Source organism: Harpia harpyja, chromosome 5 (assembly GCF_026419915.1).
Source record: "Harpia harpyja isolate bHarHar1 chromosome 5, bHarHar1 primary haplotype, whole genome shotgun sequence".
In the NCBI taxonomy this organism is placed as follows: domain Eukaryota; kingdom Metazoa; phylum Chordata; class Aves; order Accipitriformes; family Accipitridae; genus Harpia; species Harpia harpyja.
Window position 1 is genome coordinate 4354830 of NC_068944.1, and position 12232 is coordinate 4367061.

At 37.3% G+C, this 12232-nt stretch overlaps 1 protein-coding gene across 3 annotated transcripts in view; it reads right to left on the reverse strand.

Moving 5' to 3' along the window:
- GALNT1 (polypeptide N-acetylgalactosaminyltransferase 1) overlaps positions 1–12232 on the reverse strand; it is an 89877-nt gene that overhangs the window by 20705 nt on the left and 56940 nt on the right. For all 3 annotated transcript variants that reach the window (XM_052787710.1, XM_052787711.1, XM_052787709.1), the window contains one exon: positions 4929–5095. In XM_052787710.1, coding sequence (XP_052643670.1) covers positions 4929–5095 — 167 coding nt within the window. The remainder of the gene's footprint in view (positions 1–4928; positions 5096–12232) is intronic.

The following is a 12232-nucleotide window of genomic DNA, read 5'->3' on the forward strand; positions in this document are numbered from 1 at the left end:
AAACCAAAAATAAAGACAAAATCATAAACGAATATCTGTAACACCAACAAACCTCTGCTTAGCTGAGGAACAAATTATTCAAAATAGAACAGGCATAACTGACTACCATATGCCTAGAGACTAAAAATTACTTGCATTACAAAGAGCTGCCAAATTAACAAATTTCCCATTGCCAGGCACAGTTTTTGTCCATCACGAAAAATTGGACTATGATGGATGATGCCAAAGGAAGAACAAAGAATTGAGGGAGAATGCAATTGACAGTCACAGAAACAGACCTCTGCAATAACTTGCAGATTTCAAATCTGTAAAAAAGGCAAAATAGTCTTATAACACAGCTACGGAATATATTAGATTATACACTCAAAGCACATGGGAGTTGTACTACAACAGCACAAAGCCTGCAGTAGGATTTAGCATAAGATAGTAAGTACCTCATACAAGAGTAAGTGTGACACTGGAGGGGAAAAAAGGCACGGCATGAACTCTTAGTGGCTGTTTTGTAAATCTCAAGAGGCAGAGTTGACCTGAGGGTGATTACCATTCCTTACCACTGCTCTGGATGAATAAGTTCTAATTGACTCCTCATTTTTTTTCTGTGCATTGTTGGACTGTCACTAAAACCCACAGAAATAAGTTCTGACACATCTTGAAAGCTGAACTGTGCTAAAAGAGCCTAAGAGGTTGATAGATCTTAAATAATTGTCTCCAGAGAAACTCAAAGCAAGTTAACTCTTATTTTTGCATATTAACAGAGACTCACATGAATACATGTTTATTAGTACAAACCAAGTGTACATGTCTGAACATTTTGCAGGCCTTTTGCGTTGAGCATAGGGATCATTTGGCTGACTGAGTCTGTAGCAAATATAATCTCACCTCTTTTACAGTGTAGCTTTCCAAAGCCACTAATTTAAAATAACTAGTATCACGGTAATGTTTATATTTTTAATGTATATGGCTTCTACAATATACACAAAGAGAATAAAACAGTGAAGCATTTCTTTCTATGCTAACCATCTCATGAGCAAGTCACACAAATCAGCATGTTCCTCTGCACATTTCAGGTGTAGTACTGATAAGCTTTAAAAGTAGTTCTAACCACTTAAAGCTGGAATTAATGTGGGCTGTGACATTGGTCCTTGAATGCACAGTTACATTAACAAAACGGTAAAATACTGCCAGGAGGAAAAGAGAAAGATTTCAATAGTATAAAGTGTAGCCGGTCAAGAACAAGCGTAAACCAGAAGGTTATATTACAGAAAGTCACGGTCAACATATTGCATATAAAAATCTTAAGTCCTACCTACATTTTCTCTGTAAAGTATTTCAAATTTCAATTTATCTTTTCAAGTTCTTTTAAAATTTTTTTTCTCTAAGAAACAATCATAGATGTGTGCAGTGTTTTCACTACGGAGGGAACAGGGTTAAGAACAGTCCTTCTCCATGTTTAACCATGTCCATAAAAATACTCGTATGAACTACCACCTTGTTCAAAACTTCAGAAGGGAGTATTCCCAGAAACAAAACATTGTGCCAGACATTCAGTAACTGTGCCCTTAAAATATTACTAGAATTTCAGCAAAATAAGCAAAAAGGTAAAGCTTGATGTCTCAGCCCTACAAAAGGCATGGAAATAACTCAGGCATCAAGATTTCTGGTGTTCCTCTGCTAACCAGCAGCTAGGGCTAAATGCTCAAATCCAAGCAGCTATTTTCCCTCCAGAGCACTGTCTCTTAGAGCAATACACATCCCTCCCTTAGTTCAAGTAGCAAGAGTCTAGGGTTTTGGACTAGTCATACACCCAGAAACTGGTAATAGTTTCTTGGCAAGAAAGAAGTCTCTCAAGCTGAGAACTGCTTTTTTCTTTTAAAAAGAGTATTTGAATAGTCTATTTAATGCATGAAATACATTTTGGCCTACAAGAAAAGCCAGAATCAAGCTGTAGAGATGATTTTCTATACAAACCTATTGGTCATATTTATACTAAATCCTATATTAAACACTCAAATGAAAAGTTTTATGCATCACAGAGTCAGCTATTTACAAGTGACCCAGGATGACAGCTGAGTAAATTTTTAGCATTGCCTCATACACTTCAAACAGAGTGAGGTTTGGTAATATTAAGAAAAAACCCAAACAAACCCACCCAAAAACCCAAACAAAAACCCCACAAATACTTCTACTTGGAAACAATAATAATTCAGGTATTTTCAGAGGTATAACTTTAGTTTCATGTAAGTCTTTCTGCTGGATATTCCTTTCAAACTTTTTCTGTATCAAAAGGGTGCATAATTTTACCTAGGACTATGGACAGTTTAAAGAGCATCTTCTGTGGCAGTAGCACAACTAAGCAAGCCAAAAGAGCAAATACATTCAGTTCAAGTCAAGTAAGTTGAAAAATACCTGGCCAATTCTATTACTGAGTCACATTTATATGAATATAAATGCAAAATTAAATTTCAAACTTTTTTTTATTAAACTACAATAAACCACAGATTTATCACATACAAGCATGCAAACAGTTTTAAGAAATGTGAATCTTTTATAAGATACTATTGGCTAGAATTTAGTTTTGGTTACATTGCTTTGATCTGTATCTGTATAACTACTCCTGTTAGTGTTTTCTATCCTGATGCAATCTGCCTACCACACTTGGCCATTCAGTGCTGACCTAGTATTTAAGTACTGACTAATCCTGATTTCTCCTGGTAACTTTTTTTTTTTTAAAGTTACCAAAGATCAATACTTAAAAACTAAACATGCAATTCTGATCAGTAACTCAAGAACAATGTTACAGATACGTCTTGTTTCTCCAAAGCTCTCCTTTTCAGTGTAAATAAGTGCGTGATATTATGCAAATTCATTCTTCTAAGAGCATGACAGTAGCAGGTACAAAGTGTGCTTCAGGCAGACTGAATGCTTACTTTATTCCAATTAAATTGACTCTGATGCTAGAATTCAAAATACACTACTCCGGCTGAACATTTTCTTTTTCTGGAAAAGTCTGCTGTTTTAGTTCAACACAAACAGAATGCTTAAGTAGCATATGCTAAACCCTTCAAATTTTCAGGGATCATACCCTTCCCGTTTTGTTTAAATGTAAAAGCATGCTTGCTGGAACCATAACAAGCTTTTGGAAAACAAAATAAAAAAAAAACAACTTTCAGTAATTGTTGAAAATAACTACAAACAGAAGATGCCTGAGTGATCTGAAATGAAGATCACAGATTTCAAAACTAAATATTGGAACAGGTTCAATAACAACACCCAAAAAGTCTGAAATGCTGTATCTTTCAGCCTGGAATTAAGTTCCCTTGCTTTTATTACCCAACTCAAAACCCAGGAACAGAAAAGTTATCTAGAGAAAGCCACATGCTTTTTTAACTGGACTATAATTCTACTTCATAATGAGGACATGGCTATTGCTATGTTAAAATTGATTTTTTTCTAAAACAGAAATTGAAGAGGCAAGACCTAAGAAATATTATGTCTACATTATTTTAATATTAGCTTGCTCTTTATTTCTAGATCATATTGAAAGCTGACTTGTCACAATTAATCACTAGCACTGATTTGAATTAGTGCCAAGGACTTGTTTTGACAAATGAAACGGAGCACACTTGCGATAAAACTTTGTTTTCCTAGCAAGAGTCTGTGCACAAAAGCTAACCAACCAGAACAAACATACTACCTCTGTTCCATTAAGGAAGCATATACCTGGACCAATAACTTAGTATAGGTACTCAAAATCCAAATATCAACATCCGTGATAAAAAGAGGATTGTTCCCTGGGAACAACTCCAAGAGAGGGGAGCGGTTTCACATGCACTAGAACCAAAGAAATGTGGAATTTTTTAGAAAGGTTGAAAAACTGCAAGAGATTTAGGGGTGTAATTATAAATTCCCCACAGGTCAAAACAGTGAAAATTTGATCTTTTGTCTTTCTAAAAGCAAAAACTAATCCCATCTCTCTCATCTGATCTGGAATACATTCCTGTGGTAGCCTTGCCCTTTGCATGGGCACTCCTGCTCTGCTGCCAGAGCGTAATTGTATTTAAGATCTCTGTCCCTTCTTCCAAATTGCACCAAAATTGGCTGAAGCGGCTGAAGTTAACATCAGGTAAGAAAGCAAAAGCAAGTGAGGGTGCCCGAGAGAGGAATGGAACACAGACTGATACAAGTGCAAACACAACCTGAGTGCATGAGCTATGCTTCCTTAGGAAAATGGGTTGGTCAGAGCTCAGTTCGCTGATACGATCTTTCTTTAGCCTACTCAGCTACCCCACAACCAGCTGTACTCTAGACCTGCATAGTTTGGAATAAGTCAGTTAACATGCTAAGGCATCATACACACATGCAATCTGAAGAAAAAAACTCATTATACTTTCTACCGTGTTAGACATGAAGTGCAAAAATCCACTCCTAAAGGTCTTCAGCTACAAAAACTCCTGTTAAACATTGTAATCCACGCACCATAATGCTACTTAGACCATATGATCTGAAATCCAGTGTCCCTCTTCATACATAGATCTTGTTGTCTGCACAACAGTCAGCCGTCTTACTCTGGAGTTGGAATTACCATGAACAGGAGAATATGGATTTTTGCATCACTTGAATCAGAAGCATCAGGCAGAGATGTCAGCATGGTGGGTGTAAAACCCTTTCATAACTAAAGCATGGGAATTCCTGCAAATTCCACTAGCAAACACGAACTCTACGCTGTCAGCAGAAAAGTAAACAGATAAACTTATACTAGTTTTCAGCGGAGAATGACCCACCTGTATTTCAAAATGGGCATTGCTCACTGCCTTCCCCTGCCCCAGCTACCGTGTTTTGCTGAGGAGAGCTAAGACTGACTTTCTACGGTCTCAATTTTTGAAGCAAAAAGAGCAAGCAGCAAGCTAAGGCATTGATGTTATCATTACCTCTTTCACTGGCATCATCGACGAGGACGATTTCTTCCAGCATGTGTCGTGGTGATCGGTTTATCACACTATGAACAGTTCGTAGAAGTGTGCTCCAAGCCTCATTGTGAAAAACAATGACAACACTTGTCGTGGGAAGGTTGTCTACATACACCTTCGTTTTACACCTATAAACAAAAATAAGGCATATATTTGTAAAGGTCAAGGCTTCAGTTAGAACTGCAATTTTGAGGTTTATTTCTGAGTATCAATACTAACATTCATGATATATCAATTGTATGCAAAGAATGACAAAGGAGCAAATGGTGCACAGATTTATATTTTTACCTAAAAACCACCCTGATTTTTATGTATACCTCTCTGATTCCATCCTACCACTAAGAAAGGAGAAGCTCAATTCAATAACCAATTCTAGAAATGAAAGCGACATCCATACGGCTCACACACAGAGATGGCAACAGATTATTTTATTTCCACTACCACTGTTTTGTGAAGAGTGGCATGTCCAGATACACTAATCGAAGCCCCTAATTTAGGCTTGCACTCCCTCAGAGGGCAAGGGGGAAACCCTAATACTGTAATGGGGGCAGAGGGGGAATGGAAAGATACACGCAAGATAAGAAATGGTAAACTTAAACTAGGAAGTAAATGCAAGAAAAAGTACATAATGAACAAAACCAAATAATAACTAAAGAGGTAAAAAATTCTGGCACAGTTGATGTTTGGAAAAAGCCAAGACTACAAGCATGCTACCCATAATACCGGTGAGTTAAGTATATTTCATAATTTAATGTCTTTATATTACACGAAGAGGTTTTTTTTTTTTTTCTCCTCATTGTATACGCGTTTGGTTCATCAAGTTAAAGAGAATTATATTCACATTACAGAAGTTTCCATGGAAGACCATAGGTTTAGCTCTCCTAACGGCGCACAGAGGACATTTATACAAAATATGACATACACACCAAGTAACCCCACATGCAGCAAATATTTTACACTCCGCAATACTATTTTAAAACAAGTGATATTTCCAGTATCTCCTAGAAAAATCAATACGCTGTACATAAAGTACTCTTAACAATTCTGAAAATACAATTCAGCTCTAAAAAATAACCATGCAAATTTAAGTGTTCTCTGCACAGATCTGTTCCTCCTGCACATTCAAAATGACACACAAAAACTTACATAAGATTTGACGGTACTAAATCCTTTAAGAATCAAAAGGTAAAGATATATGCAGACCTCAAGCACAAGGAAAATATTGAAGCAGAAAAAGAAATATATTCAATGGAGCTTCATTCCAACAAAAAAGCTTTTATTAGATCCCTAATTATTGAGTCGATTCACTGTAATGTAACCTGATCTAAATGCTATTAAAATATGTTAACAAGTATTCGTGACTATCAATCATCTTTAACAGCAGTGCTGTCTGAGGGCTTGAAACACACATAGTGCATAAACTTTACCCTAAACGTATAAAAACAACACTGAAAGAACAGCCTGCCAATACAAGACCGTGGTGTCAGCATCTAATCCCACGTAACCAGTGATACCAGGTACGTCAGCCAAAACTGGGTTCCCAACATGAATGTTTTATCTGCTGGATAATTTGGTTAGCCAGAGCTCTTCTAAGTGAGAGCAGCTCTCATTGCACATAGGCATTTCAGCTCTGAGGTGGTGACAAAAGCCCAGTGTGCACAGAGATCCCAGAAAAGATCAGTAAGTCCAGGTACAATTCAAGAAATATCTGGCAGAGCTTCTGTGGAATCGTGTTTCATTTGAGAATTGCAGCAGTAGGATCAGACACTATCTGTCTTCAATATTATACTTCCTTACTTACGCAATTATGGCCAAATTTAATTGTTCACCACACTGAAGTGAACATCATAGGGAAAGCAGCCATATATCCCTACGTTTTCCCATTTAATTCACGTGGAAAAAAAAAAAACTTGCAAAGCATGCCAACTGATAAAGTTATTTCTGTGATAACACTTGAAAAATAGCTTTTCACAAAAATGCTGTGAATTTCAGATGAAAAATTCAATCAGCCAAATAATTTTTCACCTGTGTTTGTCACTTGTTCAGACTATTTTGCTACTTTAAAACCAAATTCTTGATGTTTTATTCCTGCTGCTGCACTGCACCCTAGACCAGAAAATAATTGTCTGATTGTAGACCTTCAGCTACAGTAGTAATACAAATCCAGCAATTGTTCCTCTACTTTTTGGCAGAATATTTGTAAAAAAGTTGAGAGAAGCCCGTTAGCAGTTTTCTGTGAAAAGCAGTAACAACATGTTATTTCACCAGGAATATCTTGCTGGGGTGGCCACAGGATCTACTATTGTAATATGAAATCTCTCATCTCCAGCCTTGCCTTTCTTTATGGTTTTACAGAAGATTTTATTTTACTGAGCTCAAATTAATGAATTGTTACAATAAAAGTCAGCCAAGCGATCAGGGACTACCATGTTTATAAATCATTACACTGTCTGAAGTATGAATGTATCAAAACATTTAAGATCTGTCTTTGAAGAGGAACTTTTTAGCACTAAGAGGAAGGCTTACAGGAATTTTTCAGGACAACCTTACCCCCTGCAAAGCATTCCCACTGTCCTGTTCTGCAGAAGGTGAACATCCTCCTTTCCGTAACGAGACTTGCCTATTCTCACCCCCAGAGATCAACCCTTTCTGGGATAACAATTTAAGAGCAACTCTACCCTGGCTTGTTTACCAATACGTAAAAGGCTGCCATGTGAAACACAAGGGTGTTTCATAACAGAATTGGCTTGCAATTTTTGCATGCTATTCTTAATAAAGTGTTTGGTGTGAAGTTATTCTGGGAAGATTCGTTGACGCAGGCAGGATAAAGGAAAGAATTAACAGTACGACATCTGATTTTTAATACTGCTTTCACCTGCCTTTCCATATATACCTTTTAGCTATATTTGTACACATTTTTGTGAATATATACAAATAACCTCCCCTGTTTTTACTTTTGAAAACACTGACATACACTCCTTCCCCCCAGGAACATATTGCCGCAGAACATACGACAAATAAAATAGAACAGTTGACGCCTGTGATTAGAGCATCAGCCTTCTATGTAAACCTCATGTTTTATCCTTATTAACAAACATTTAAATTAATAGCCCTTTTTGTCTTTCATTTGAAAACAAATTACGCCAGAAAGGGATTACTATAGAATTTAAAATAAAGCATTAGTTTCAACCAACAGTTATGCAACGTCAGTAGCAGAATATAACCATGAGGGCTATGACACATAGGGTATGAATTAAGGACAATTTGAATTTTAATTAACTACTAATACATTATGTTCCTTTTGTTGGATCATGCCTCAAACAGTTTTAAAATTGAGTGCATAATATTAGGAAGGCATACCGTCTCCAGTAATTTAATGAAGTCTCCAAACGGCAGCTGAGAATGGCTACTTCACATGGAATGCATCATCCTTTCCTTAATCTATGGCATTCACCATGCAAACTCTCGGCTAATGTGACTCCATATATTATTTAGATTGTGGAAACTCCCCCAAAATGTCAGACATTTTAAATGCAAGCAGAGACTTACTGCCCTATTACCTAAAGACACAGAAAAAGAATAGGCCAGATTGTTAAAATATGATCAAGACAAAAAGCCTAATTAGTCTACGTTTCTTGATGTACACATTCCAATGCTCAAAACAGTAATGTTCTTTATTTCATAGCAAGTCCCCGTCTCATGCACTGAATGCTGCATTAGCCTTGTACTCTTCCCTAATATTTGATTTCTTGCTTTCATGTAATTAGGAAATAAAATGGAAAATTAATTACAAAATAAAATTAAAGTTATCTGTGATCTTTAATGCCCCATCAAAATCAGATTTGAGAAAAAAAATTAAGTTTACAAGTTACACTTTTAAAAGTTGCTTCACAAAGGAGCCACAGGACTATAAAGATATGACTCTGCTCCGACCTTTGTAAGATGCTCATACACATTCTTCACAGAATTTCACCTTTTTGCAATTTTGCATCATATATTCAGAATACTTTGGCCCAGTTCCTTATAACTACATGGTTACTCCTAGGTCCATATCTCCTCAAGAGCACAAGGCAGTGTAACAGGTCCAAATCCTTCGTAACCTGAGTTTAAGTTTAATGGACTAAATGCAAAGGAAGGATGACAGATCCTAATGTGTGTGTATAGCATCACTAGAGATGAACAGTGATAGCAAAACAAATACAAGTTGTTGTCCCTAACACCCTGTAGCCTGATTTCAAAGTTTGAAATCCATTACAAAAGTTTTTAAAACGGAAGGCCAAAAGCAACTATGAGTTGTGTTACACTTCTCCATTATCGTGACTTTTTGTGAAGGTGTTAATTGGATCTTATATAGATGCTCTGTACATTTTAGATAGGGAGATGTTCAGAAAAAAAAAAATGTCAAAGAGAATTTTATTCAGTGGATTATGTATAGCCACTTGAAAACTACCTGATTCTACTTCAAATGCACCTAAAGAGCCTATGAATAAAGTGCTTTCCTACTTTCTCTTTCAGCCCAGGGTACAAATAATCCACAGGAGACATTACAAAAATAACCAGAGGAGACATGAAGTAAGGCAATTCCGTCCAAATAAAATTAAGCCATTAAGTCTCAGAGTTTAATTGCTGCTTCAGCACAGTCTTGCACAGAAAGAAGACAACTCTTCATTTTGTGCTTCCTACACCACCACAACCATATGCTCTCCAGCTCTCCTCCACATCTGCCAGACCTGGAAGTCTCTTCTCTCACACCAGTGAATGAATGAGAAAAAACATACTTCACCACTTCGGGGACAGAAGAAATCTACCCGGCAATCTTACAGGATCCTTCATTTGAATTCCTCAGAAGGTGAAGTTCTTCTGATACCTAATCTGCTCTGCTCAGTGCCCGACTCCAAGATCAGTAAAGCTTACCCACTCTAGCCATCGGCACCTGAGTTCCTGGCATCTCCGCGTCTCGGGACACCACCCGTCACGATGCTAATGCCACCTCGTTCAGTTTACCCTTGGGACTTTCACAAACACTTTAAATATTACCTTACAAAAATGCAGCTGTGCAGCCATCTCATTACAGATTAGCACTTGGCATTTTATCAATACTATGAAATCGCATTCATGGATCAATTTACTTAGAAATTATTCCTAAAACCCAAGATTGACTGCTACATGTGTAATATTGTCGTGTCTTGAAAGACAAATATTTACAATGTTAACAAGTGATCTGTTTGCATACCCTTCAAAGTCATGCTAAATCATTTCTGAAAGTAATGTAATAAAATGGGATTTAATATCCTGACAGCTCTTAAATACTTTTCTTTCATAGGCTGAAGAGTCACCCCCCCCCAAAAAAGCCACAAACAGGGTAGAGATCTTGTAGGAAATCAGTTATACACTACCATGACATTTATGTAGTGAGGAAAACCTCATTCACTGAGGCAAAACATGGAAAAAAAAAAATTCAGGTCATTTTCTAGAAAGATGATGTCATAATTAGATTCTGCATTAGAAATAAATGCTAAATTTCTAAATACTACAGGGCAGATCTGTCCCCCTTCTGATGCTGCCAACAGGTTATTCTCCACAGAGGAGCAACGAGAGGGCAAGTAACATAGGAACTTTTTTTTTTTTTTAAATATGGAATTTTCAAGAGGAGGCCACTCATGCTTACCTAATCACAATAATCAATAGACTCAGACACTAGCTGAGCCATGATTTGCTACACCTGACACCAATCTTACTCCCAGATTCCACCAGCCTTTCACAGGAACAAGGCATGACCAATAATTTCCAGTGGCTCAAAAACATTTAACAGCAAAAAACCACGTATGCCATCCTTGTTTTCTAGCCCAGTGCACACAGCCCAGCACACACTGATAAAGGACAGAGATGGAACACAAGCAAAAGCGTCTCCTGTGCACTAAGCAGCTCCGTTGGGAAACCCCAGTGGAGCTCAGACCCGAGCTCATATGTGCAGTATGATAATGCGGTGCCAATGCATTTTTGAAAGCTGTACTAGCAACAGATTGGGGCAGGGAGGGAAACATATTTAGTCATCTTACAAATTCAGTACAATCTTTTATCTTGCATACTACAAACAACAGTTATAAATAAAAGCTGCAGTTATAAATAAGCTGCATCCCAGAACTTAAATTGGACAAAGGAATAATCCAAGTCTTGCTGAAAATCAGGTCAGAGCTGAAGTTTTGAGGAAATGTTACACAGCACAGCCCCTGTAATAAATCTGTTTAATGTTACTGATGCAGTACAAACAGCATACTCTTCGGTGTTAAAATATATTGGAGTCTCTGGGAAGTAAGCATCAGTATCCTTAGACTTGAAAATACACATTTATTTTCTATTGAGATTACCAAATTTAATGCCAGATCAATAGAGAGGAAAATCAGAAAATCTGAACTCCTCTCATGAAACCTCAGGCTTTAATTACTGATATCTGATGAATATTGCTGCAGTGCCATAAAATATGTCAGTACTCCATTGTTTACCTGTCTATTTGCCATAAGTTATAGCCTGCAATAAAGTTAACGTAACAAAGCTGAGGCACAGCCATGCCCAACGCAAAAACTTCTCTCTGCTTAAATCACGGATGAAAACACTTTCAAAATAAGACTCTTGAGAGTCACCCTGAAGCTGCAGAGACTGACCTACATTTCCATCAGAGAATAACGCCCTGTAGCAGGGGTGGCAGAGAAAGTGTCAAAACACTCCAGCAAGAACCACCAACACTCAAGTCAAGTGGTGTGTTTCTGGTAAACACGGACTTAGTCTTTCCTGGATATGAGCAACAGCCTCATATCATTATGAATAAGGGTGTTAATAAATCTGCTTCTGACATATATTTTAAGAATACCCCAAGCCCTCAAATTGAAGACAATTGAGCTGGATAAAGATCTAATTTTCACACAGAAACAACCCAGCTAAAAGGGCTAAAAGCAAGACTTCTGAGAAAGATGGAATCACTGACTGTCGTAACATGCCAAACCACTTTTCACTACACAGGCTTTGCATACAACCACAGTTTTAACTTGTGGCCGCACAGAGAGAAAGCACTGCAGATAAGGTCGCAACACAACTTCACGCTACCCCTGAAGCTGCTGCTTCCAATGAAATCTGAACAATCCAGTTTCGAAAGAGGTCTTCATTTCTATAATTCATATCACAACTCCAATTAATCCTTCTGAACAGGTGACCTGAATGCAGGCAAATCCCTTATTCTTATTTAAACATTTCCATCCAGCCTGCTTAAT